This window comes from Chlorocebus sabaeus, chromosome 4, assembly GCF_047675955.1.
Source record: "Chlorocebus sabaeus isolate Y175 chromosome 4, mChlSab1.0.hap1, whole genome shotgun sequence".
NCBI lineage: Eukaryota > Metazoa > Chordata > Mammalia > Primates > Cercopithecidae > Chlorocebus > Chlorocebus sabaeus.
In genome coordinates, this window is record NC_132907.1 from 84,028,812 (window position 1) to 84,052,426 (window position 23,615).

The 23,615-nt window shown below is 39.1% G+C and overlaps 1 protein-coding gene across 1 annotated transcript in view; it reads right to left on the minus strand.

Annotated features, from left to right (window-relative positions):
• MARCHF6 (membrane associated ring-CH-type finger 6) overlaps nt 1-23,615 on the minus strand; it is an 82,859-nt gene that overhangs the window by 10,476 nt on the left and 48,768 nt on the right. Inside the window, exons 16-24 of the mRNA XM_007961212.3 lie at nt 22,115-22,234; nt 20,573-20,673; nt 16,764-16,901; nt 15,510-15,714; nt 12,577-12,646; nt 11,438-11,619; nt 9,697-9,831; nt 3,235-3,324; nt 563-695 (exon numbers count right to left, since the gene is read on the minus strand). Of these exons, the coding sequence (XP_007959403.1) occupies nt 563-695; nt 3,235-3,324; nt 9,697-9,831; nt 11,438-11,619; nt 12,577-12,646; nt 15,510-15,714; nt 16,764-16,901; nt 20,573-20,673; nt 22,115-22,234 (1,174 nt within the window). The remainder of the gene's footprint in view (nt 1-562; nt 696-3,234; nt 3,325-9,696; nt 9,832-11,437; nt 11,620-12,576; nt 12,647-15,509; nt 15,715-16,763; nt 16,902-20,572; nt 20,674-22,114; nt 22,235-23,615) is intronic.

The following is a 23,615-nucleotide window of genomic DNA, read 5'->3' on the forward strand; positions in this document are numbered from 1 at the left end:
GATAATGTTTGTTGCTGAGAGATGGAATTCTGGAGAAGAAAAAGATTTGGAAAGGAAAAGTCTCTGCTTATAATTTTGAAAATATGCTGGGTTTAAGGAGCTATGAGGATTCTTCAGTACACAATCAATAAGACAGTGTATTTCCAAGTATAAACATGTTGCACAGTAGCATCTCCTCTTTGGGTATCCTTTTATGCCAAAGAGTATTTCTTTAAAAATTAAATATAACAACACTGTTACTTAATTTTACATAACCACAGCACTTCTAGTCAGATGCAGACAACTTGAAGGAAATCTGATCCTGCCTATTTTGTACAGCACGTAAATTTCAAATTTTATCTTCTGGTAGAGAAACGAACTGTATCAAAGAGCTTTATGATCCTCTAATCTCACCCAGAGTAGTCAAATCTAAGAAAAGTAGTATTTTGAAATCATTGTTTTAGCTGGATTCATGTTTACAAATAAAGCATATGGAGTGAGCCATCCTTTTTACTAGGGGTGAAAAGAATGTCCAATGTTAGTAAAAGTGCTCCTTCAAAGCTCCACAACCAGCATTACGTACCTAGTAAAGGAACAACACCAGAAGCTATGACATAAGGTACACACAGGGAAAGCAACAGCACAGAGATCACTGGAGCTGCCAGTCTACGAACAATATAGTGAAGGTCAATGTTCCGGATGCCATTTGCATAAACCTGAAACATTATAAAAAAACAATTAGAACAAAGATACAAGACAAATTCCTCCAAGTTAATAGAGCAATCTCCACACAACTGAATCTACCAACCCAAAAATAGTCAAACTGGTTACTTTTAAGTCAAGGCAAATTCTGGTATACCAACATAAAAGCACAGTGCCCACGAGTTTCTGAGGAAATGTATTTACCCACTAACACTCTGCAATTAGCTCTGCTAGCTAAGTGATGAAATAACACACTAATCTAGAATAATTTATACTCTACTTGCACTATACAATACCAGATGACATTCAGTGGTATTCATTCAAGACCACACTACCTGAAGTAACTTCATACACCTTATGTAAGACACATGTAATATGTAATATTGTGTTATTATACAATATTGCATTCATTTTATCTGAGTATGATGAGAAAATACTGAAGCAGGAAACATTTCTGAAAAGCTTGCATAAATCAAACTTTAACAAATCAAAAGGTAGTTAAAAATTTAGTATGAAAGAATTATATAGTGAATATAAAAAAAGCAAGTCTAAGAATTGCTAGAACATTTCCATCATCTTATCCAGAAAACTCTACAAAAGTAATGCAGAGGAAAGAATGGATGGAAATGGGAAAACCTTGGGGACAGAAAATTTAGATGGAGTGCAGACAGAAACAAGGCAGAAGGCTGTTATTTTCTTCTCCTCTTGCCTCCCCAGCAGCACTTAAACCTCTCTTAGCTGTGACTGAATGTAGCATAACTCAAACCCATCACCTCAGAATTTGAATGGCAAACATGCTTAACCTTTTAAAGGCATGCTTCCATTCCCAAAGACACCTAGTTAACCCAAATGCATTTTAATCAATGAAGCAAAGCATCCCAGTGTTTCTCAACCATTCCCAACCATTTTACTTAAATTTATACACACACACACACACGCAAGAGAAAACAATAACAGAACAAATTATTTAGAGGATCAATGATGTTCCACAGCCTCCAGTATGAATAAACCTTATCTCCACGCTCCTTTTTCAAGGGCCAGAGTCTAACCTGGCCACTCTAGAGTGTACTGGCCTGCACTCTGATCCTGAAGGGATATGAAGCCAGAAGCCCCCAATCCATCACACTCCTGGTGGACTTCAGAATTAGCCCATACTTTACACACACACACAAACACACTGCAATGTGCTGGCTCCCCAACCCCCCACTCCTAAGAATCAAAATCTTGAAATATAGGTACTTTTTGAACAGATTTTCTTGAGCATGTTTGGCTAACTACTGTCTATACTTCTCATACATCAAAAAGAGGTGTACTTTACTGCTACAGAACTGTCATGTCTTATTTATGTGGCACTGGCCTAAGGATAAGAGGGGTCCCAACAAGTACATCTGCTAGATAACTAAAGCGTAAAGAGGTAGCAAAATCTGTTATGTTGGCCATTTTGGATAGAAATTTTCCTTAAAAGAAGTACCATACTCCTAGTCTAATTATCGGAGTGCTAAAGCACAGTCTATCTTTTCCAAGGTATTGCCACAACAATCAAATTATCTGGCAGTTCTGTAACACAATAACAGTCTTAGGCACTACGTAGCTAGATCAAGCCAAAACAGCTCTCCTTTTGTAATCTGTTTTTTCCTCTGCCTTTACCACCTCGAGCAATAACCTTTTCCCCACTCCAAAATCTACTACAGGCTTAGATACATTCATATCAAACTTCACCAGAAAAAAAGCACGTATTTTCATTCTGTCTCCACTACGAACAGGGTTCTAGATACTGTAAGCTACTGGTTAACCTTCAGATAAAGGATGTCTTAAACGTGGTTGATGAAAATTCATGGGAATATAGAAGACCACAATATGCCACCCTAAAAATATGTCTCTTTGGCATAGGGATTGTTTTGAGCTGAATGCAACTGAGAAAGGGTAGATGTAGGAAAACTTTCTGTCCTCCCTCTATTGCCTAGAAGCAGAATATAAACGTATAAAGACAAAAGGTAGCCCACCCTACCTGCCTCCACCAGGGAGGACAAAGATTGCCCACTGAAGAGAGTTTTGGGCCTTTCTGGGCCTCTAGATGGCACCAGAGGAATCTACACTGCCAAGCTTTACTAAGGAGCAGCATCTAGCCACCCCTAGAGAGTCAAAGTTCTTTTCATCTTGTCACTTCTCTAAAAATTTATTATTCTTTGTTGAAGATCAGCTGGAATTCAAAGCCACCTCTTTGAAATTACTCATTCCCTGGGTATCTCCATGTATATATGAAATACGTACTTTAATAAACTTTTGTTTTTCTGTTCTTAGTCTTTTATTAAAGGGTTCCATTTTAACTTAAAAAAAAAAAAAAAAGGGTTGAGAAAAAAATTATTTTTCCTCCCCTACAGTGGTAAAACTAAACTGCCGTCTTAAAAAAAAAAAAAAAAAAATTATATATGCCCATCAAACAAAATGTAGAAAACTCAGCAAGAAAGAAAGATAAGAAATAAGAGTTATAGCCACCAAACATAAACACAACCAATTCCAGAATGTCTTTCTCTGAAAACTGATCTTGCTTACCTGTTCAATTACAGTTTTCAGCCACCACTGAGGACCCATCAATGTTATAGCTGCAATGATTTTGGCATGCAGGACTCCAAGTGCCCAGTCCTAGGGAATTAAAAACCATTTAACAGATTTCTGTTGTTTTTTAACAATAAACACAGCAGAAAGGCTGTATAATTTTCTTACATTATTTCACATCAAAACAGAAGTTCTACAGGACTGGCAACAATTTTACAAAAGACTAACATGTACTGAAAACCCAGAGAATTCTTTTTCTTCAACAGCTCAAATTCAGTGTTTCCACCAAAAATCATTCTTCTGTCTTTTAAAAATCTATATTGTTTTCCCAAGAGTTAGAAAAAGTCTGGACACTAATGGAGATCTCAAAAAGCAAATAAAATAAATGCCAAGATTTTATTTCAAACCATCTTTAGGCTATTTCATTGGTTTCAACTGAGCTTATGTATGTCAAATTAAGACTGTGGAGCCAAGTTTGGCCTAAGAAACCATTCTAAAGGCTCACAGATAGCTTCTAGTTTGAAGCATTTGTGGTTCTATCGGGAAACTGTTACTAGGTTACTCCTCATGGTGCAATGGACTCTTGGCCTGCCTACCCTTCAACTCTCCACCGGGCAGTCAGAGTGATGACTACCTCCCCACAGCTCCCATCACCACCACCACCAAATATCTCTTTAAATGCAAATCAGATCATGAATGTAACTTCCCTGCTTAACAACCCTAAAGTCCTTAGCAAGACACACAAAACCCTTTACAACCTGGTCTCTATCTAACTTATTTAAATATGTGTGTGTGTGTGTGTGTGTGTGTGTGTGTGTGTGTGTGTGTATATATATATATATATATATTTTTTTTTTTTTTTAAAAAGAAACCCCATGTAACATTTAGACTGATTCTTACATAAAACCAAAATCTTTACAGAGAAGACTGGAGTCCTCTGTGACCACTACCTTAAATCCTGATCCCTCCCCAGCAATAACTACTATTAGCTTTTGGTACATACCATCCACATTTTTTCCCATGCATTCAGCTGCACCTATACATCTATATCCCATAGAAAATATGTAGTATCATTTTTTATATGGACTTTGCTCAGATTGTTAATTCTCTTCTTCACTGTCTACCATCTTGAGGCCAATGTTCCCATTTCTTTACTGGTTTGATTGGTTAATCTTCTAAGGATCTTCTTCAAATGGGGTGAGAGGCTGATACACACACTGAATTCTTGAATACCCTCAAATATCAATCTTCATCCTGATAGCTGAACAGTTATATTATTTTTTGTCTGGGTAGAGGAAGTTTGGGTTTTGTCCCTTTTATCTCAGTCATCTATAAATTCTCTGATAACTTATGGTTTTCAGTGCTATAGAAAAGAAGTCCAATGACAGTACAGATTTTTGAAGCTTGTATATGATTTCCCCGTGTCTAACAAGATATACCTAAATATGTGTTTTTATCTTGGATCTCAATCTTACCAAATCTGATGAGCCCTTTCAACCTACAGAATTAGATCTTTCTACAATTCAGTTAAATTTTTTCCTATTTTTGTATCAATGCTGCCTCACATTTCCTCCTTCTGGAACCCCCATTATCACTACACTAAGTCTCCTAGATGTCTCCTCCAAAACACTTCTCTTTCTCAATTTCCTCTTCCATTTTGCTCAGTGCTTTGCATTCATCTTCCATGTCTCCAAGCCAAGCCCAGTGGTGACTGTCTGCATCTTTTTTCACTACTAGATTTGTCTGAAATCTATGCCATACAGCTCCACAACAACTGCATTCTGCTTTAGAGCTGCTGTTTGTGTGTGCGTGTGAACATACTGCACTCAGCGTCCTGTGTGTTTGCTCTTCTCTCTGGAAGCTCATGGCTCTGCCAGCAGTTCTCTGTCAAACTGGCATGCGTTCTGACTGCTCTGCCTTAACGGCCTTTCTGTGGCTGCTGAACCTCCTGCATATAAAGCACTTGTTACAATTTCCTTTGCAGCTTCAAGGAGGCTTGGGCCTGGTTCAGAATATCCTAAAGGGCTTCAAAAGGATCTTTTAGCTCTTCAGACCTTTGGGATAGCGTCCAACAATCTCCTCCTGAGGAACGTGAAGAAAGCCTCCCTGCTTTTTCTCACAGGCAGGGAAGATGCAACAACCCACCAACTCAGCTTTCTGTTGGCCTTTTGGGAGTCCAGCAGACACCCAAATGAGATTAATGTTTACCCGAGGAGGTCCAAGATCACTGTGATTCACGTTCTCTAAAACCCACTGCTTTGCAGTCCTTTCCTGTCAGACAGGACACACACCACACTAGCTGCTCTGCTAGAATTCCAAGTGGCCCACTATCCCACAGGGCTGCAGCCACTTGCTGCAGGGAAGGCAAGTAGCTTAAAGTCATGAATGGAGAAAAAGCAAGCTGTTCCTTCCAAAACTTGGGGGTTTAATGCAAAACATTAAGGATAGCACGCTGCACATTATCTGTCTACAGCTTGTGCTTTCCCCCAACCCAGAAACATGTCTGGGAGCTATCGATGTCAAAACAAATATCTCCACTTCATTTTTTCAATTGCTGCACTGATAGTCCACATTTATTTGGGCATTCTCTATTGGTGGACATCTGGATCATTTCTCATTTTTTTGCTATAAAAAATGATGTATTTGCAGAAACAGCCTTGCTCACGCCTCCTGTATACATGCAGTAGATTCTAAAAAGCCAAATTGCTGAGTCATAATATATAAGCATTTTTAAACTTTGATAGTACCAAAGAATTCTCTAAGGTGATGATGATTTCACAGGTAATGCTGAGTACCGTAAAGACCACCAAAAATACAAGTATAACTACAACAAGTTGCATGTATTACTCATTGCAGCAAGGGAGTAACACAGCATGGAGAACTTGGGGCCCCTCAGTAACAGTGCCAGAAAGGGGTTATTGTAGGATTTCCGCTTGTGTTAGCGATTTGGGGGAGGATTTAAGGAAGCAGGAATTTGGTATCGGATGCTATTAGAAAGCAGAGTAATCTGTGAATGGTTATCTTAATAAATCTTATCTAGAAAAAGTGGCAGAAGCTAAAACTGTAATTGGTAATGAAGCAGTAACCAATCATGTTAGCCAGTAAAGGGGAATGTTTGGTCATTTCTGTGGCTTGAATAATGCTCACGTTCTGTCTGTGTTCAGACATGACCACAGAGGGCCTTGCTTTTGTGTTCCTCTATCTTGATCATAGAGTGACAGCGTATGACGTTGATGTTCTGTCAAATTGTTTATGTCCAACAGGAGAACACCAAGGCCTGGCTAACAATGCCAAGATGGCTCCTTGATGTCACAGGATGCTTTGGCCTTTTTCAGGGCTCATGCCGCGTAACATTAAAATGCAGATAGTATCTGTTTGTCTCATTTGCAGCAGCACTGTGCTTGATCATTGACTGGGTTAGGGTATTGTCAGCCTGACCCCTCCACTAGTTGTTTCCCTTTGAGCCATCAAGTAATCCATAAGGTGACACTTCGCCACCATGCAAATAACCACTTTCACACTGCAATATAACATACCTGCAAATTCTTTTCCCATCATGTGGTAGGGGGTCTATGTCCTCTTCCCTTGAATCTTAGCCAACATTTGTTACTTGCTTATACCCAGTAAAATTTACTGAAAAGTGATGTTGTAGACCTTCTGACAGGGGGTCATAAAAGATGATGCAGCTTCTTGTTTGTGGGGACACTCATTTCCCTAAACTACAACATAAGAAGCCCAAATACCTTGAGGTTACATAGCTATGAAGAAGCCCAGGCACATACAGGAGCTCCAGTCAACAGCCCCAGATGGGTAGCAACCAACAACAAGCATCAACTCTCGTATTGTTCAGTGATCACTGACTGGGTTAGGGTATTGTCAACCTGATCCCTCCACTAGCTGTGTTTCCAGCCAAATGATTCCAGCTATAACTGTCAAATCATTCCCGGCCATTGAATCTTCCCAGTTAAGGCTCCAGATAGCACAGAGCAGAGACAAACGGATATGCTCTGTCTTAATATCTGACCCATAAACTCTATGGACAAAATTAAAATGGTTGTTTTAAGCCACAAAGTTGTGGAATAACTTGTTATACAGCAATAGCAATTAAAGACCGATCAACCTTTCATCTGTTGGATTCAACATCCACTAACAATCCTTGCTATTATCAATTATCTTGTTTGGTATTGCAAAATAGTATTTTTCTAATCCCATTAATCTCTCTACCTTTATTTGCTGGCATTTTTCTGTAAAAAAAATTAAAAAAAAGTAGCTCTTTCCTTCAATTACAGATACTATTAGACTACTCTGGAATACAGCTCTTACAGAAAGGCATAACATATGCTTAATTAGATCCTCCTCAACTTACAACGATGTTAGGTCCAGACAAACCCATCTTAAATTGAAAACACCTAAGTCAAAAATGCATTTAATACATCTAACCTACCGAACATCATAGCTTAGCCCAGCCTATCATAATGCGCTCGGAACATTTACATTAGCCTACATTTGGGCAAAAGCTTCTAACACAAAACCTATTTTATTTTTTGCCTTGTAGTAAAACTGAGGCCTAACGAAGCCTATTTTATAATTATGTAGTGAATATCTCATGCAATTTACTGAATACTGTACTGAAAGTGAAAAACAGGATAGCTGTAGGAGTACTCAAAGTACAGTTTCTACTGAATGTGTATCGCTTTCAACGATCAAAAAGTTAAAAAGTCATAAATCAAAACACAAGTCAGTTCTGTACTTCTTTGTATTACTTATTTCTTGTCTATTCTAGTCTATGAGACAGACTAGAAAGGAGGCAGTTCCCCACATATGCATGCTTTGTCTCACACCAGGTCTGCCCAGCATCTCCCTCCTGGAATATACTTCTTCCTTTTTTACCCACTTCTCTGTTCTCTACTAGTCAGGTTGGCTTAGATACTATCTCTTACAGAAAACCATACCTGAAACTCCCAAAGTCAGGTTAAATGCCTCTCCTACACAATGCCACAGTTCCTTGTGCTTTCCCTAATCACACCACACAACACCTGTGTATCTGTCTGGCTTTCCCATCAGAGTGTAAATTCCTCAGGAAAATTCCTGCACTAGCCTCATTTTCACCTGGGTGATACAATCCAGGGTGTGGGTACACATTAAAAGCACTTAAATAAAAATTTTCTGGTAAATGAAGTTTGTAGAGCTTCTCCATCTGGAAAGCAGAGAAAGGGAAATATGGCCCAAATAATTTTCATTTTCTGAAAAATCCATTGCAATACACTAAGAGATAAAAATAAAGCTAAAAAGCCTTTGAATGACTGAAGTCAATACCTAGCTCTTTTCCCCCAATACCTACTAAGAACTTGAGATCTTAATTCAATGATGTTAAAAACCTCAGGCTCTAAATACAATAGAAAAGTTCCATTTCTTTTTCCATGAGCTTTAAGACCTTTGCTGTGACTTACATGGGTTCCCTCAGGATGCTCTTTTTTTTTTTTTTTTTTTTTTTTTTTGAGACAGGGTCTCACTCTGTCACCAGGCTGGAGTGCAGTAGCATGATCTCAGCTCACCGCAACCGTGGCCTCCCAAGCTCAAGCGATCCTCCCACCTCAGCCTCTCGAGTAGCTGGGATCACATGCCCACACCACCACGCTTGGCAAATTTTTTGTATTTTTGGTAAAGATGGGATTTCACCATGTTGTCCAGGCTAGTTTTGAACTCCTGAGCTCAGGTGATCCACGTGCCTTGGCCTCCCAAAGTGCTGGGATTACAGGCATAAGCCACTGCACTCAGCCAGGATACTCTTTTTAATGAATCTGTGACTTTGTGGGAAAACATGCTACAATAATTCAAAGTATTAAAGCCTCCAAGTCAAAAGGAATAAGACAATTCAACCTATCTCAAAGGTGAACGAAAATCAATGACTATTAGTTTGTATTTTCAAATATTAGAGAAAACTAAATGGTTAGTAACATTTTAACCTATAAGGTAAGCACTTTTAAAGAAGTTATAAGAACTGCATATTCTGAAACAAAAGATCGATTAAAGAGCATTACTTAAACAATTTTATAAGAGTTCTTAGAATTAAATATCATAATTAAATATTTAAAAAATTAAATAATTAAAAAATTTTTGGTGTCTTTTTTTTATTTTGAGACAGACGCTGACTCTGTTGCCCAGGCTACAGTGCAGTGGCATGAGCACAGCTCACTTCAGCCTCAACCTCCCAGGCTCAAGCGATCCTCCCACCTTTGCCTCCCAAGAAGCTGGGACCAGATGCATGAGCCAATTTTTTATAGAGACTAGGTCTGGCCATCCTGCCCAGGCTAGTCTCGAACTCCTGGGTGCATGCAGTCCTCCCACCTTGGCCTCCCAAAGTGCTGGGATTACAGGCGTGAGCCACATGCCTGGCTTGGATTATTTTCTGATCCCAAATCCTTAATGAAATAACATGAACAAAAGACATACATTTACCTGCCATGGATAAAAAAGAGGAGTCTGATCCAAGGGAACCCTCAGGGGAGCAACAATGACCAGCTCAAACAGGAGCCCCAGAAGGAGAGGGACAACTCCAGCCAACAGCACCGCAACTATCAAAGTCTTCATGATCTATCAGGAAACAGGAGACCATATCATTGAAGAGGATCTTTCTGACTGAGCCAAACTCTATTTCCATTTTGAGGTTTGAGACTGATGCCTAGCAGAGCAACCACAGTCATCTCTCAGTATCCACAGGGACTGGTTTTAGGACCCAGAAAATCTGCAGGTGCTCAAGTCTCTTACATAAAAAGCACACAGGTGGCTGGGCTGTTTTTTCTCACAATCCAATTCTCAGGACTAGGTTTCCGTTTGCTCAAGAAAAGCCACCGACTGGCCAGGGCCCCTGCTCCAACAGTGGCCCACCCATACACAGGCTGATCTGTGAACCTTGAGGTGGACTGGTATAGAGGAAGGGCTCTGCACAATCCTAAATTAATTAATAAAGCTGATCAAACTGGCTCCCTCAAAGGACGACATGGTCCAGTGGAACTTACCATACTGATAGAAATGCCCTGTATCTGTCAAATATGGTAGCCATTTAGCCACATGACTAATATACCAGACAGTGCAGCTCTAGCAACTGGACTAAATGGCAAAATGAAAACAAAGCTGACACAGACAGGAGACATTATAAAAGAGTAATGATGAAATTCTGACCAAAAAAAATGATTTAAAGTGGCCTTGGATCCTGATGACCTCTCTTTTACTTCAGGTGGCCTCAGAAAACACACCTGTTTCAACAAGAGACTAAATATGATGTGTGTGTAAGACAAAGTACTTGTTTCTCTACACTGCACTTTCTAATAATATGGAAGACTATCAAATGAAAACTGGAATTAGTTGGATTCTGTATTTTAAATACGGTTAAGTGTCTCATTATCTTATGGATTAAATAGCAATTAAACCCCTCCATAATATCGAATGAATCTCTCACTATAAAAATGGATTTTATATTTTTCTTCAACATTAATATTAAATGGATATTAAACTTCTAATGAAATCAAAATCAAAATACAAATTGATACAAAATTAGAGTTGATTACACAAATGAAAAGGTATAAGCAGTAACCTAAACATAATTACCAGCTGCAGCCAACATTACACATGTACAGACATACATCACCACACTCAGATAATCATCTATTTTTTTTTAATCCTACATTTGTGGCAGTCAAATGTGTTACTGAGAGCAATAATGTTACGAAGTGTCCAGTAAGGCCCTTAAGTAAGTAATATAAGCCTGTGTGGGTGTGTGCATGCCCGAGTATAAAGAAAAACACGCTACTAAGTGATCCAGTAAAAAATATGTTATATACATATACTTTTTAAAATACAGATGGGGTCTTGCTTTGTTGCCCAGGCTGGTCTCAAACTCCTGGGCTCAAGCAATCCTCCCGCCTTAGCTTCCCAAAGTACTGGGATTACAGGCATAAGCCACCGTGCCCGGTCTGTTTTTCTTTTAAACCTCAAATACATCTGAATGTAGGACTCTGAACAGGAATGAACCAGAAAGCCACTATCTTAAAAGAATATTCCTTCTAATTCAAAAAATCAACTCTCTTGAAACAATATAGTAAGGAAATAAAAGTGCCCAAAAAAAAAAAAATTTAAGATGACTGGAAAAATATTCACTATTCCTAACAGACAAGATCAGTCTTTTATTACAAACACATACCATGAGAGACCACTCTTTAACCTTCTGGAAGATCACTCTGCGTCCCTGAGGCATCCATGCCACCATCACCGTCACAGCCCTTATGGTTAGCCAGCAAACATAGAGACCACAAGCAGCTGTGTAGAGCTCATGGATTTTGGCAGTCCCCGTCCAAAATGACATTAACCAACGGCCAGCAAATACTGAAAATAGAAAAGCTGATAAATGAGACATGTGGCTAGGTAAAGAGAATTGTAATCTTCATGTTGTTCTTTTAGTATTTTCACATTAGGAAAAAGATATCACATTCGATATATCAATGTCTTCATCAAAAAACAAATGACAAAAACCACAACGTCTAAAGAGTGCACGATTTCATGAAATCACAACCAAAACTAGGTTAAGTTCAATGGAGGTGAGCTCTACTGGGACACACTCTGCTTTGTCATGCCAATTACTTGTTCTTTTAGGTATAAAAAAGCTTTTGAGGGAATTAATGTTTTCATTGTTTTTATCACCAAATGAAACTGTTACGCAAATAATAGGACAAAAGTGGGGAATTACTTTCAATATTTAGAAACATTACAAATAATTTAGAGTAACTTTCTTCCAATTGGCTCATTCATCAAGACAGAAAACTAAGCTTATTTTAATGAGTGGACACAATAACATTTTAAAGCACAATAATCAAAGAATACCGTATTAATTTTCTTAGAAAAAGTTAAGACTATCTGAATATACTGGAATGTGAAAAATGGATCTGAGAGTAGTCTGAAGGAGCACCTCATACAAAAAGTTGTTCAGAATAAACTCTACAGCGTCCCACAACGATCACTTGGGTAAGATCACTTACATAATTCAGTAACTTACTTTACGTGATTACTTCTCAATAGGCTAGAGAGAACAGCAAGACCCAAATTTCCAGCGTATTTTTTCCTACAGATTGTCTTCCTAATATGGTACTCTAATTTTTGAATTCCTAAATGGAGCTATAGACCTAGCTGAGGCGGAAGGATTGCTTGAGCCCAGTAGTTCAAGGTTGCCATAAGCTATGATCACACTGCTACCCTCCGGACTGGGGAACAGAGCAAGACTCTGTCAAATAGCTAAATAACCAACCTTAATGATGCTATTAGCTGAAGGCTAGCACAAGCTCATACCTGGTAAAGTAAGGCAGATGAGGCTGGCAATCAGTAATGTTATACACATAAAGACAATCAACAGAAATATCTGCAAGGTAAAACAAAAAGTGCATAAATAGGGAACATGAGCTCAATGTATTTTATCAAAGAATCAACACAATCTTCCCATTAAAAAGAAATTGTCTATATTTGTGTTGCCAGGTTTCCTGCAATTTCACATAAAATTTGTATTTTCAGTAAAATTACCTATGATTTACGCCAAAATGAAAATAAGTATCCATTCTCACATAATCAGATACATCCCATAAATGGCAAATATATGTTTTATTCAGAGAACATTTTAATTCAGCTTAAATTTTCCCATTATTAAAATAAAACATTACAAATTAAAAACATTCACCTTTTAATCAAATAACAGTGCTATCCAATTAGAACGTTCTATGATGACAGAAATGTCTAGATCTGCACTGCTCAATGCAGTAGCCACTAGGCCACATGTGGCTACTGAGCTTTTGATATGTGGTTAGTGTAAATGAGTAATGAAATGTTTAACTTTATTTAATTTTAATTAAATCGAAATGTAAATAGCCATATAAACCGGTGCTTCTGTACTGAGAAGTTGATACGGTGTGACTGTGTCCCCACTCAAATCTCACCCTGAATTGTAATAAGGTGTCAAGGGAAAGGCCAGATGGAGATAACTGAATCATGGGGCAGTTTCCCCCATACTGTTCCCATGGTAGTGAGTAAGTCTCACCAGATCTGATGGTTTTATAAATGGGAGTCCCTCTGCACAAGCTCTCTTGCCTGCTGCCATGTAAGACATGACTTTGCTCATCATTCACCTTCCGCCATGATTGTGAGGCCTCCCCAGCCACGAGAACGCTATGAGTCAATTAAACCTCATTCCTTTATAAATTACCTCGTCTCAGGTATTTATTAGCAGTGTGAAAACAGACTCATACAGAAGTGCAGATAAAAAGTGATCACACAGAGAGGAGGAAACCAGTTTCCCTAAGCAGAAAGGCAGCAACTGTGGTTTGCCTGCTAGCTTACGAGGTTCATCTCCACAAGACCAGAGGGCAGAGCCCTGATGGGAAGCCTGAAAAGGACAGATGACAAAACCCACGAGACTCCCAGGCTTTGTCGGCTCTAACTGCCTGAAAAGTCATTTATTGATACTGTCTCTGATCTGGCCAGAAAGTAACTGTTGCTCAGAAGGCCTTTTTTTGTCTCTGGAGAGGCGAGAGAGCTGAGTAAAGACCAAGGGGAAAAAAAAGGGAGCTGACTATGAGGTCTGCTATTAAGAGATAAAGGAAAAGATGACCTTCATGCTTTCCTCAGGGTTATGCAGCAAAGTCCTCTAGAATAAGCCACAGAATCAGGAAGAGATACACCCCTCAAGGGGACAAAGGAGTAGAAGAACAATTCAGTGAGTGTGGACTCGTGCAGAGGGTGCTCAAGGTGCTCCATTATCTGGTTCCTCCCACCACTCCTCTTGTCCCTTACCTCTTCCCGACCTTATCCCTCACCACTCCCGTGGCCCCTCATCTCTCCCCTTGTTCCTCACCTTTCCTGGACCTCACCCTCTAAATATATTCAATTAGGCCAGGTGCAGTGGCTTACACCTGTAATACAGCACTTTGGGAGGCCGAGGCAGGCAGACTGCTTTAACTAGGAGTTTGAGAACAGCCTGGGCTACAGAGCAAAACCCTGTTTCAATAAAAAATATAAAAATTAGCCAGGTGTAGTGGCATGTACCTGTGGTCCCAGCTAACTGGACAGTTGAGTAGGTAGGAGGATCACTTGAACCCAGGAGGCTAAGGCTACAGTGAGCCGTGATCGCAACACTGCACCCCAGCCTGGGCAACAGAGCAAGACCCTGTCTCAAAAACAAAACAACACAACTCCCTTATCTGCAATTCCAAGCGCACCATGCCTAATGTGCCCTAGTCCTGACATATTTCTGGAATGTCCTTCCCACTTCCTTTTTTTCACTCTCTGCCAGGTCTCTCAATGTTTAAGACAGTTCAGGCACCACCTATTCTAGGAAGATTCCTTTGGGCCCATATTAAGAACAAGTGGTTCTTGACTGAAGGAGTCACAGCACCCACTGTAGACATCCAGCATGAGAATCCAAATATGCCACTGCCTTTCTCATCTCTGAGTAGACTGTAAGCTCTTTCTGAGCAAAGACCACGTATGCTCTCTATATCCTCACAGAGACTGAAAATATCAATCATAGATACTTAAGACATGTTTGCTGAATGACTGAACACGTGACCTACAGTAATATACAAAGGTATAATAATGACTATTTTTACAAAAAAAGAAATGTGAGGCTGAGAGGTTAAATAACCTGTCCACATTTTAAAATGATCAGACTCACAAGTCCATATCATTATTAAAGGGCATTTTAAAATAACAGACTTGATATAAATGAAGGATGACTTCACTGTAATCATATAGCAGTCATCAGCTTACATTTCTGACAAAATTCTGAGTTGCACAAAGATTGATCACTTGCTAGTTTAAAGAACATGGAACAGGCACATTCTTAACCAATACTGCCTTCAGTTTCCTCAGCTATAAACATGAAATTATCGCCTATACTTTACAGTATTTGAGTGGAGATTAAATGAGAGAACATCAAAATGCCCATTCTAGTTCCTGATACATTGTTGAAATGTATCAATAACATTAGTTTCTTAATTACTGTAGAGTCTTTTCCTCTTAAATAGGGAGCAAGAGCCGAGGGAATCCCAACTCTGTGACTTATCTCTAAAATTTGATAAACTTACCTGATCATTTACGTTAGATAATGAGGGTAATAAAATGTGGAACATGTCTATACAGAGGACTGCATGCTAACAGCACCAATTCTCAACAGCAATTTGAAAAACAAAAAAACAAAAAACCTCTATATGTGATTAAGTCTGTACAGTACCTACCCTGAGTGGAAAATTTAAAGGTCGGCGGTAAGGCTGAAAGCCAACTGGCCCTCCCTGCTGGAGTATGGCTTGGTGGGCTGCATGAAGGCCTTCCCCCACCACAGGAATAGCATTGTTATTTCGAGCATGCTGATTATTGTTGACTTGTTGATTTGCACTGTTTTCATTTTCTTCCTGGTCTCCCAATAAATAAGAATGAAGATCCCTGTGCAAAAATTACATCAGTAACAAGTCTCACTTCAGGTCACAATAAAACGGCAGACATGACTCTCATTTTCTTCATATATACTACTAAGGGCAGAAAATGTACAATACAGAACTTGTACACATTACTACCTCATTTTGGTCTAAATGTTCATACTTGCTTTAAATTAAATCTTTCTAAATTTAATGTTAATTAACTTGCAGAATACCCCATAAGTTCAACCTATTTTATGCTTTCTTCAGCCAGTATCTGAGAAGAAATCAACAACTGAAAGAAAAAAGTACAATGTACAAGATACTTACAAGTACACTTGTAAGTACAAAATGTAAGTACTTACAAGCACAAGGTGTAAGTACATACTTACAATGTACAATATATTGTTAAGGATCTACAGGAGGAAAAGAAAAACTTCTTATCTTCTCTACCCATGACTACTGCAACATGTAGCTACAAGCTATAAATCTGTAAAACCTCCAAGCTATAAATCAGCTAAGTCAAAACTGAGACTGGGGGAGGAAGCAGTTACAGAAGGACAGATGTTCAAGCAAATATAACCAGATCTGTACTTCATCTTTAAGATACCTACAAGATGCCAAACTGAAAAATTTTTAAAGATTCAACTTTTAAATAAATATAGAGTATATAAAGCTTGAAAAAAGAAAACAATGCAACATGTTCACTAAAAGATTGAGAAATCAAATCTGAGAAGAACCCATTTACCAGGTTATGAGCACTAAACAAAGGCAAGTTAGTTCGTCTAAATAAAGGTAAACTGGTTTGTTTTTAATGCACTTAAAAAAAAGACATTTACTCCATGAAAGCTGGACCAGCAGCAAACTTCTATAAGAGGGCAAAAATAATGCATATATTCTCCATGAAAGGATAGACAATGATAAAAAATAATTTTTATTTAGAAGTATCATATGCACTTGCAAGTATTACTAAATTGTCCTTTATTAAAACTAATTTTTCTACATACTTTTTCCGGAAAGGTTATTCAATAGTCACAAATGACATGCACATCCAAGAAGTCAGCTGCTCATACTCACAGCAAGTATCCGGCGGTCACAGTCCACGCTCGCACCAGCCCCTTCAGCCACTGCCTTGTGTGTCCCTGTTCAAGTAATGCTGGTAAGACAACCTGAAGCAGAAGCAGCTCGAGGGACAGTTCACTCACTGGAGCATCACTGAAAGAGCCAGGATTGATAATGTGAATTGTATTTTGCATATGACTACTATTTAACGGGATTACAACAAAACTTCTTAAGAGTCTAATAAACTTACTATCTTTATTATCCCTCCTTTCATTCTCTCTCCAACTCAGTGAGGCTTTCCCCACAAACTCCACCAAATTGTTTCTGATAAGGGTCACCAACGACTTTCATTTTGCTAAACTGATAGGTAGGTCTTGGTTCTCTCCTCACTTGCTACATTAGTAGCATATTACACAAAAGGTCACTCCTTCCTTTTACACCTCACATCCAAACAGCTAGAGAATCCTTTTGACTGTACCTTAACAATAACCTAAAAATTTCTCATGGCCTCCACTGCTACCTCCCCTTCATCTCTGCCACCCTCACCTCTCACCAGGATCACCGTATTATCCTCCCAGCTGGCTTCCTGTTTCTGACCCAGCCACTCCAACCCAGTTTCCTCTCATCACAGCAGTCAGAATGATCCTCTTTAAACCTAAGTTAGATCACTCCTTTGCTCAAAGCTTTCCAAGAGCTCAATTCACTCAAGTAAAAGCCAAAGTGCTTATGTCCTACAAGACTCTTTCTCCATGACCTCTGACTTCAGGGCCAATTCTTTGCCTTTCTCCTTCTACTGCAGACAAACTTGCCTCCTGCAGGTCCTCAAACAGACCTGGGTGCCACTGCACCTACTTTCTGCAAGAATATTCTGCCTTCAGGGATCCACGTGGCTCACTCTCTCAACTCCTTCAGGACTTTCCTCAACTGTCACCCCCTCAGGTCTTTACCAGTCACGCCTCCTAAATTGTCACCCTATCCTGCCCACTCTCTATCCCCTTTCCCAACTTGAATTTTCCCCCATAGCACTTACGACCACTGGCATCACTGTATATTTCATCTATTTAAATGTCTATCTCCACCATTAAAATGTAAGCTCTACTGGCACAGGATGTTTTCTTGATTCTGTTTTTTTCACTGTTATGTCCCTAGCACACTGAAAAGTACCCGGCATATAAGGGCTCTCAATTTTGTTTAATGGATGAACTAAATACTGCTATAGCACAAAAACTCTAACCTTCTATGTATAACTGATCACCGCAATGGGTTTATCCCAACAACATATAAAGCTGAACCTGTGTGTGTTTCCTGGTTCTCTTATGACTGGAATCATGCATACTATACATGAACTAAAAGGTAAGAAATCCTCCAAATCTATAAAAGTTCTAAGTGTAGAAAAATAAAGTTTTATCACAAAAGAGTAACGATTTTAAAAGTCATAAACTGATGCTGCATTTTAAACTACTTACTGGTATTTTTTCTGCCACTTTAAAGAATCAGGATATAAGTATTTTCCAATTCTAATCTAATAAAATACAAATTTGAGATTTTACTCTGTGTACAATAAAGCTTTTATCTTTGAATAATCATGTTCCTATGCAAAGCATTAAGATCCAAATAAGAGGCTAGGCGCAGTGGCTCACACCTATAATCCCAGCACTTTGGGCGACCAAAGTGGAAGGATTGCTTGAGGCCAGGAATTCAAGACCAGCCGGGCAACATAGTCAGACCCTGTCTTCACAAAATATTTTTAAAATTAAAAAAAAAAAAAGAGAAAAACATCTAAATAAGACATGATTTCAGCCAAATTGGATAAAACAATACGTACTATAAAAAGAAATAAAACAATGAAGACGATTTTAAAGAATGGAATGATGGCCAGGCACAGTGGCTCATGCCTGTAATCCTAACGCTTTGGGGGGCTGAAGCAGGCAGATGACTTGAGCTCAGGAGTTCAAGACTAGCCCAGGCAACACGGTGAAACCTGGTCTCCACAAAAAATACAAAAATTAACCAGGTGTGGTGGCTTGCACCTGTACTCTCAGCTACTCAGGACGCGGAAGTGGGAAGATCACCTGAGCCCAGGAGGTTGAGGCTGCAGTAAGCCATGATCATACCACTGCACTCCAGCCTGGATGACACAGCGAGACTCTTTCTCATAAAAAATAAAATTTAAAAACCTTAATCTGGATTTTAAAAAGAATATCAAATGCTTGCCACTCAAACATGGACAAGAAAATTATTGTAAACAGAGAGAAAAAGACAAACAGCTAAGTAAATCAGGGGAGCCTCAATGGCAGTGTAGCACAATTAAAAAAATTCCAGTCAGTCAATGCTGACACAAGATGTTGAAAAAGCAACATGAGATTATGCCAAGCCTTGCATCTCATTCTAAATGGTGTAGATATCACACAGATTACAGAGGAAATGCTGACAACTTTTAAACACAGGGGTAAAATAATCAAAGTTCTAGAGAATCTAGAGGCAGAAGTGTTGCAGATGAATGGAGAGCAATTTAGGATGGCCTAAATTAGTTACTAAATGGCAAATCAAGTTACATTAGTAAGAGATTTTAAGAAATCAGAATTGACAATACTTTAAAGACTTATTAGAAGTAAACTTGAGGAAATAATCCAATTTGCCTGCAATTGGGATAATGACTATGGGGATAACGCAAATCCCTAAAGAAAGAGCATATAGGATGAGTGGTAGAGACTACCGGTAGTGGTAGGTTTCCGGATGGCTTAAGCTTTTTTTTGGGATGGAGTTTCACTCTTGTTGCCCAGGCGGGAGTGCAACGGCACGATCTCGGCTCACCGCAACCTCTGCCTCCTGGGTTCAAGTGATTCTCCTGCCTCGGCCTCCCAAGTAGTTGAGATTACAGGCATGTGCCACCATGCGCAGCTGATTTTCTTGTATTTTTAGTAGAGACGGGGTTTCTCCATGTTGGTCAGGCTGGTCTCAAACTCCCAATCTCAGGTGATCCGCCCACCTTGGCCTCCCAAAGTGCTGCAATTACAGGCATGGGCCACCATGCCCAGCCAACCTAAATTTTTTTTTTTTTTTTTTTTTTTTAAGAGACGGAGTCTCACTCTGTCACCCAGGCTGGAGTGCACAATCTTGGCTCACTGCAAGCTCCGACTCCTGGGATCACGCCATTCTCCCGCCTCAGCCTCCCAAATAACTGGGACTACAGGCGCCCGCCCCCACACCTGAATAATTTTGTTTTTGTATTTTTAGTAGAGATGGGTTTTCACCGTGTTAGCCAGGATGGTCTCCATCTCCTGACCCCGTGGATCCACCCGCCTTGGCCTCCCAAAGTGCTGGGATTACAGGCTTGAGCCACCGCGCCCAGCCTTAGCCCACGTAAGATTTTAAAGCAAAAAAGAGTTTCTATCTACAAGCTTTGTACCCTATTTTTAATAATTAAATATGCAACTCTGGTTTTATTCTTCATAATGTGCTTTTCAAAATAAAGATGATGCTAATACACTCTCCTTAGGTATGGTAAAACATTTCAATGCTGTGTAAATTCATACTTTATGTGCAGAAAAAATAAACATCTTCCTTTAGAAAATGCAACTACTAATGCTTATCTGATCTAGAATAAGGCAAAATTTATGCAAAGTGGAAAAGGTCCAGAAAATTTTTTAAACATTAAGCTTAATTTTAAAAATAATAAAAATAAAGGTAGAATAAGGCAATATTTAACTGTCAGATGATTTCTAGTTATCTGTAAGAAATGTTTTTAACGTTTAATGTAATCTGAATATCAAATCCCTAACAGAGATAAATTAGTAAAGCTATTCTGAATTTTTAAAACTTACCTGTAGAGCATGACATTGTATGGAAGAAAATGAGGCAGCACACTCTTAATTATACGTATAGGAAGCCAAAGCATCAGGAGGACAATGGAGCCAAAGACAATCTGCAGAAGGAAACAGGGTATGACACCACTATAAGAGTCAATCACTCCTGTGCAAGACAGGCAGACTTCTGAACACAGTCAAGCAACATGCACTCCAGGCCTGTATCTACTCAAAACCCAAGTGGTTCCCACTCTACACATTATCCCTGAGTCGTTTTGTATAAAAATGTTTTCCTAAGATGCCTGCCCTTCTTCCTGTAAGGACCTCCCATCTAGGACACAAATGCTAAAACGGAAGCCACAAAGGATAATCACCGCTTGCTACCTAAGAAATGAGATAGAAACTTAAAATGAAGCAGCAGAAATGCCTGCAACTTAATAAATCACTTGTAACCAGCTAAGACGTGACCTCATGTACATGGCTACAAAAGCTTTCAAAGCACATAATGTTACTTTAAGAATTTTATTTTAGAAAAACTTAGATTTACGGCTGGGTGTAATTCCAGCACTGTGGGAGGCCGAGGCGGGTAAATCACTAGGTCAGGAGTTCAAGACCAGCCTGACCAACACAGCGAAACCCCGTCTCTACTAAAACTACAAAAAATTAGCTGAGCATGGTGGTGGGCGCCTATAATCCCAGCTACTTGGGAGGTGGAGGCACGAGAATCACTTGAAACCGGAGGTGAAGGCTACAGTGAGCCGAGATCGTGCTACTGCATTCCAGCCTGGGTGACAGACTAAAACTCCATCTCAAAAAAAAAAAAAAAAAAAAAAGAAACAAAGAAAGAAAGAAATTAGATTTATCTATGTAATTTCTTCTTCCAGGTGGGGAAACTTTGACATGCTTCTGTTAAGAATTTAATTTACAAGCCAGTAATAAGTCTCCATTGTTTCATTGCAAATTAAACATAATTCAGACAACCGTAATTCAGCAATCAATCATACCAGTGGTACCCAACCATTTTGGCACCAGGGACCAGTTTCATGGAAGACAGTTTTCCAAGGGGTTTCAGGATGAAACTGTTCTGCTTCAGATCATCAGGCATTAGATTCTTATAATGAGCACACAACCTGGATCCCCCCTACTCACAGTTCCCAATAGGGTTCACGCTCCCATGAGAATCTAATGCCAAGGCTGATCTGACAGGAGATGGAGCTCAGGTGGTAATGCTTGCTTGCCCGCTGCCCATCTCCTGCTGTGCAGCCATTTCCTAACAGGACATGGACCAGTACCCAGCCAAAACATGGGGGCTAGGGACCCCTGAATTATACTATGATAGAACAAGAAAGCATCTTCCTTTTAGTAAATATCTTTTTACATATTTATTTTAACCAAGTAACCAATAAAACAGTTACTTGACAATTGAATACCACAGGCTTAGATGACTATATTATTCAATATACTCTTATCAGCCCGCTTGAGAACTGGAAAAAAAAAAACCTAAACAAAACTATAGGTTAGCATACTTTATTCAAAAAAACAATGGAAACATCTTCTTACCACTGACAAAATAAATCTTCGGAGATGCCTATATATTGGCAAATGGATCATTTCCTGTACTGGATTGAAATCTGGATCATTCAAATTCCTTAGAAACCATAGGACACCAGGTCGAAGTACCTGCAAATATATTTTAAATACTATAAATATTCACCAATGTCTTCAAATTCTATATATGAGCTAAAACATTAACAGAAAAATAAGCACTTAAAATTATTCTGGCAACTAAAGTGGGCCCCAGAAAATGTATATGGTATTCCTAGGAAAGTAAGTTCCTAAACCAGAATCTTTATGAAAAGTACCCTTTGTCTGATGATGTCCTTTGACATCAGCATTCACTGGAAACAAAACAAAACAAAACAAAAAAACCACTCATTGGGTCAAATGTGTCAAGAAATCTAGACCTCTGAGATGAAAAATAAATACAACCATTACTACCATAAAAGGGTTATGTTGTAATTTATAAATGTCCTAAATAGAAGGTCTGAATTTCAGTCTTACACTTCCACGGAGTTATCTTAATTAAGAAACCCTACAGCCTCGGTGTCTTCATTTCACTATCTATGCCTTCCCCCTGTGAATGAAAATCATCACCCAAGAGGCTGTAGGTGATGGGGTAAAGGAGGAGTCTGGGTACTAGTCCTATGTGGTCCAAACTCACTGAGTTACCCTCTGTAACGCATCTAATCTGCCCAAACTTCTATTCTCCATCTCCTAAACAACGGGGTTACAGTGTGTGATTTCTAAGGTTCTATCTAAGTTCCAAATACTAAAATTTTATATCAACAAAAACCACCACACTGATAAAATGAAAAAAATCATTATAAAGCATTTTATTCACTTAATGAAGTAATCTGGAGTTCACATACAATTACATTTTTAAGAAACACATTTCTGTACTTGCTTCAGTTCTCAATCATTTGTTTCAAAGAAAGAATGAAAGCTTTAGTTACCAAGAGAATTTACTGAAATTATACTACATGATTCAGGAGAATGCTTTGGCCCCTGACCCCTCCTCCTCTTCCTGCAATCTTTCAAAGAACAAAGCACACCAAGAGCAGCATTCAGCCTTTGTGCTTTTGTGTTCCATTCCCACTGGAATTGTCAACCTGCTCCTCCACACCCTGCACATCTCCATCACCAGTCTCTGTGTAAGCTGACATTTCCAATGCTGTATTCGTTTTCAGGCTATAAAATTGAGGAGAACAGGAATTGTGCCTTTGTTTCTCACTGATACCCCACAATACAGGATAGTGTCCGGCACACAGTGAGCATTCACTATTTGGGGAACGACTGAGCTTAACATGTACACTAATGAAATACTCATCTGCTTTCATCATCTTCAAATCACTTAGAACCAGATTCCAAAAATAGGATTAATAAAGGCATCAGACCAGGCACAGTGGATCACACCCGTAATTCGAGCACTTTGGGAGGCCAAGGTGGGCAGATCATTTGAGGTCAGGAGTTCAAGAACAGCCTGGCCAACATGGTAAAACCC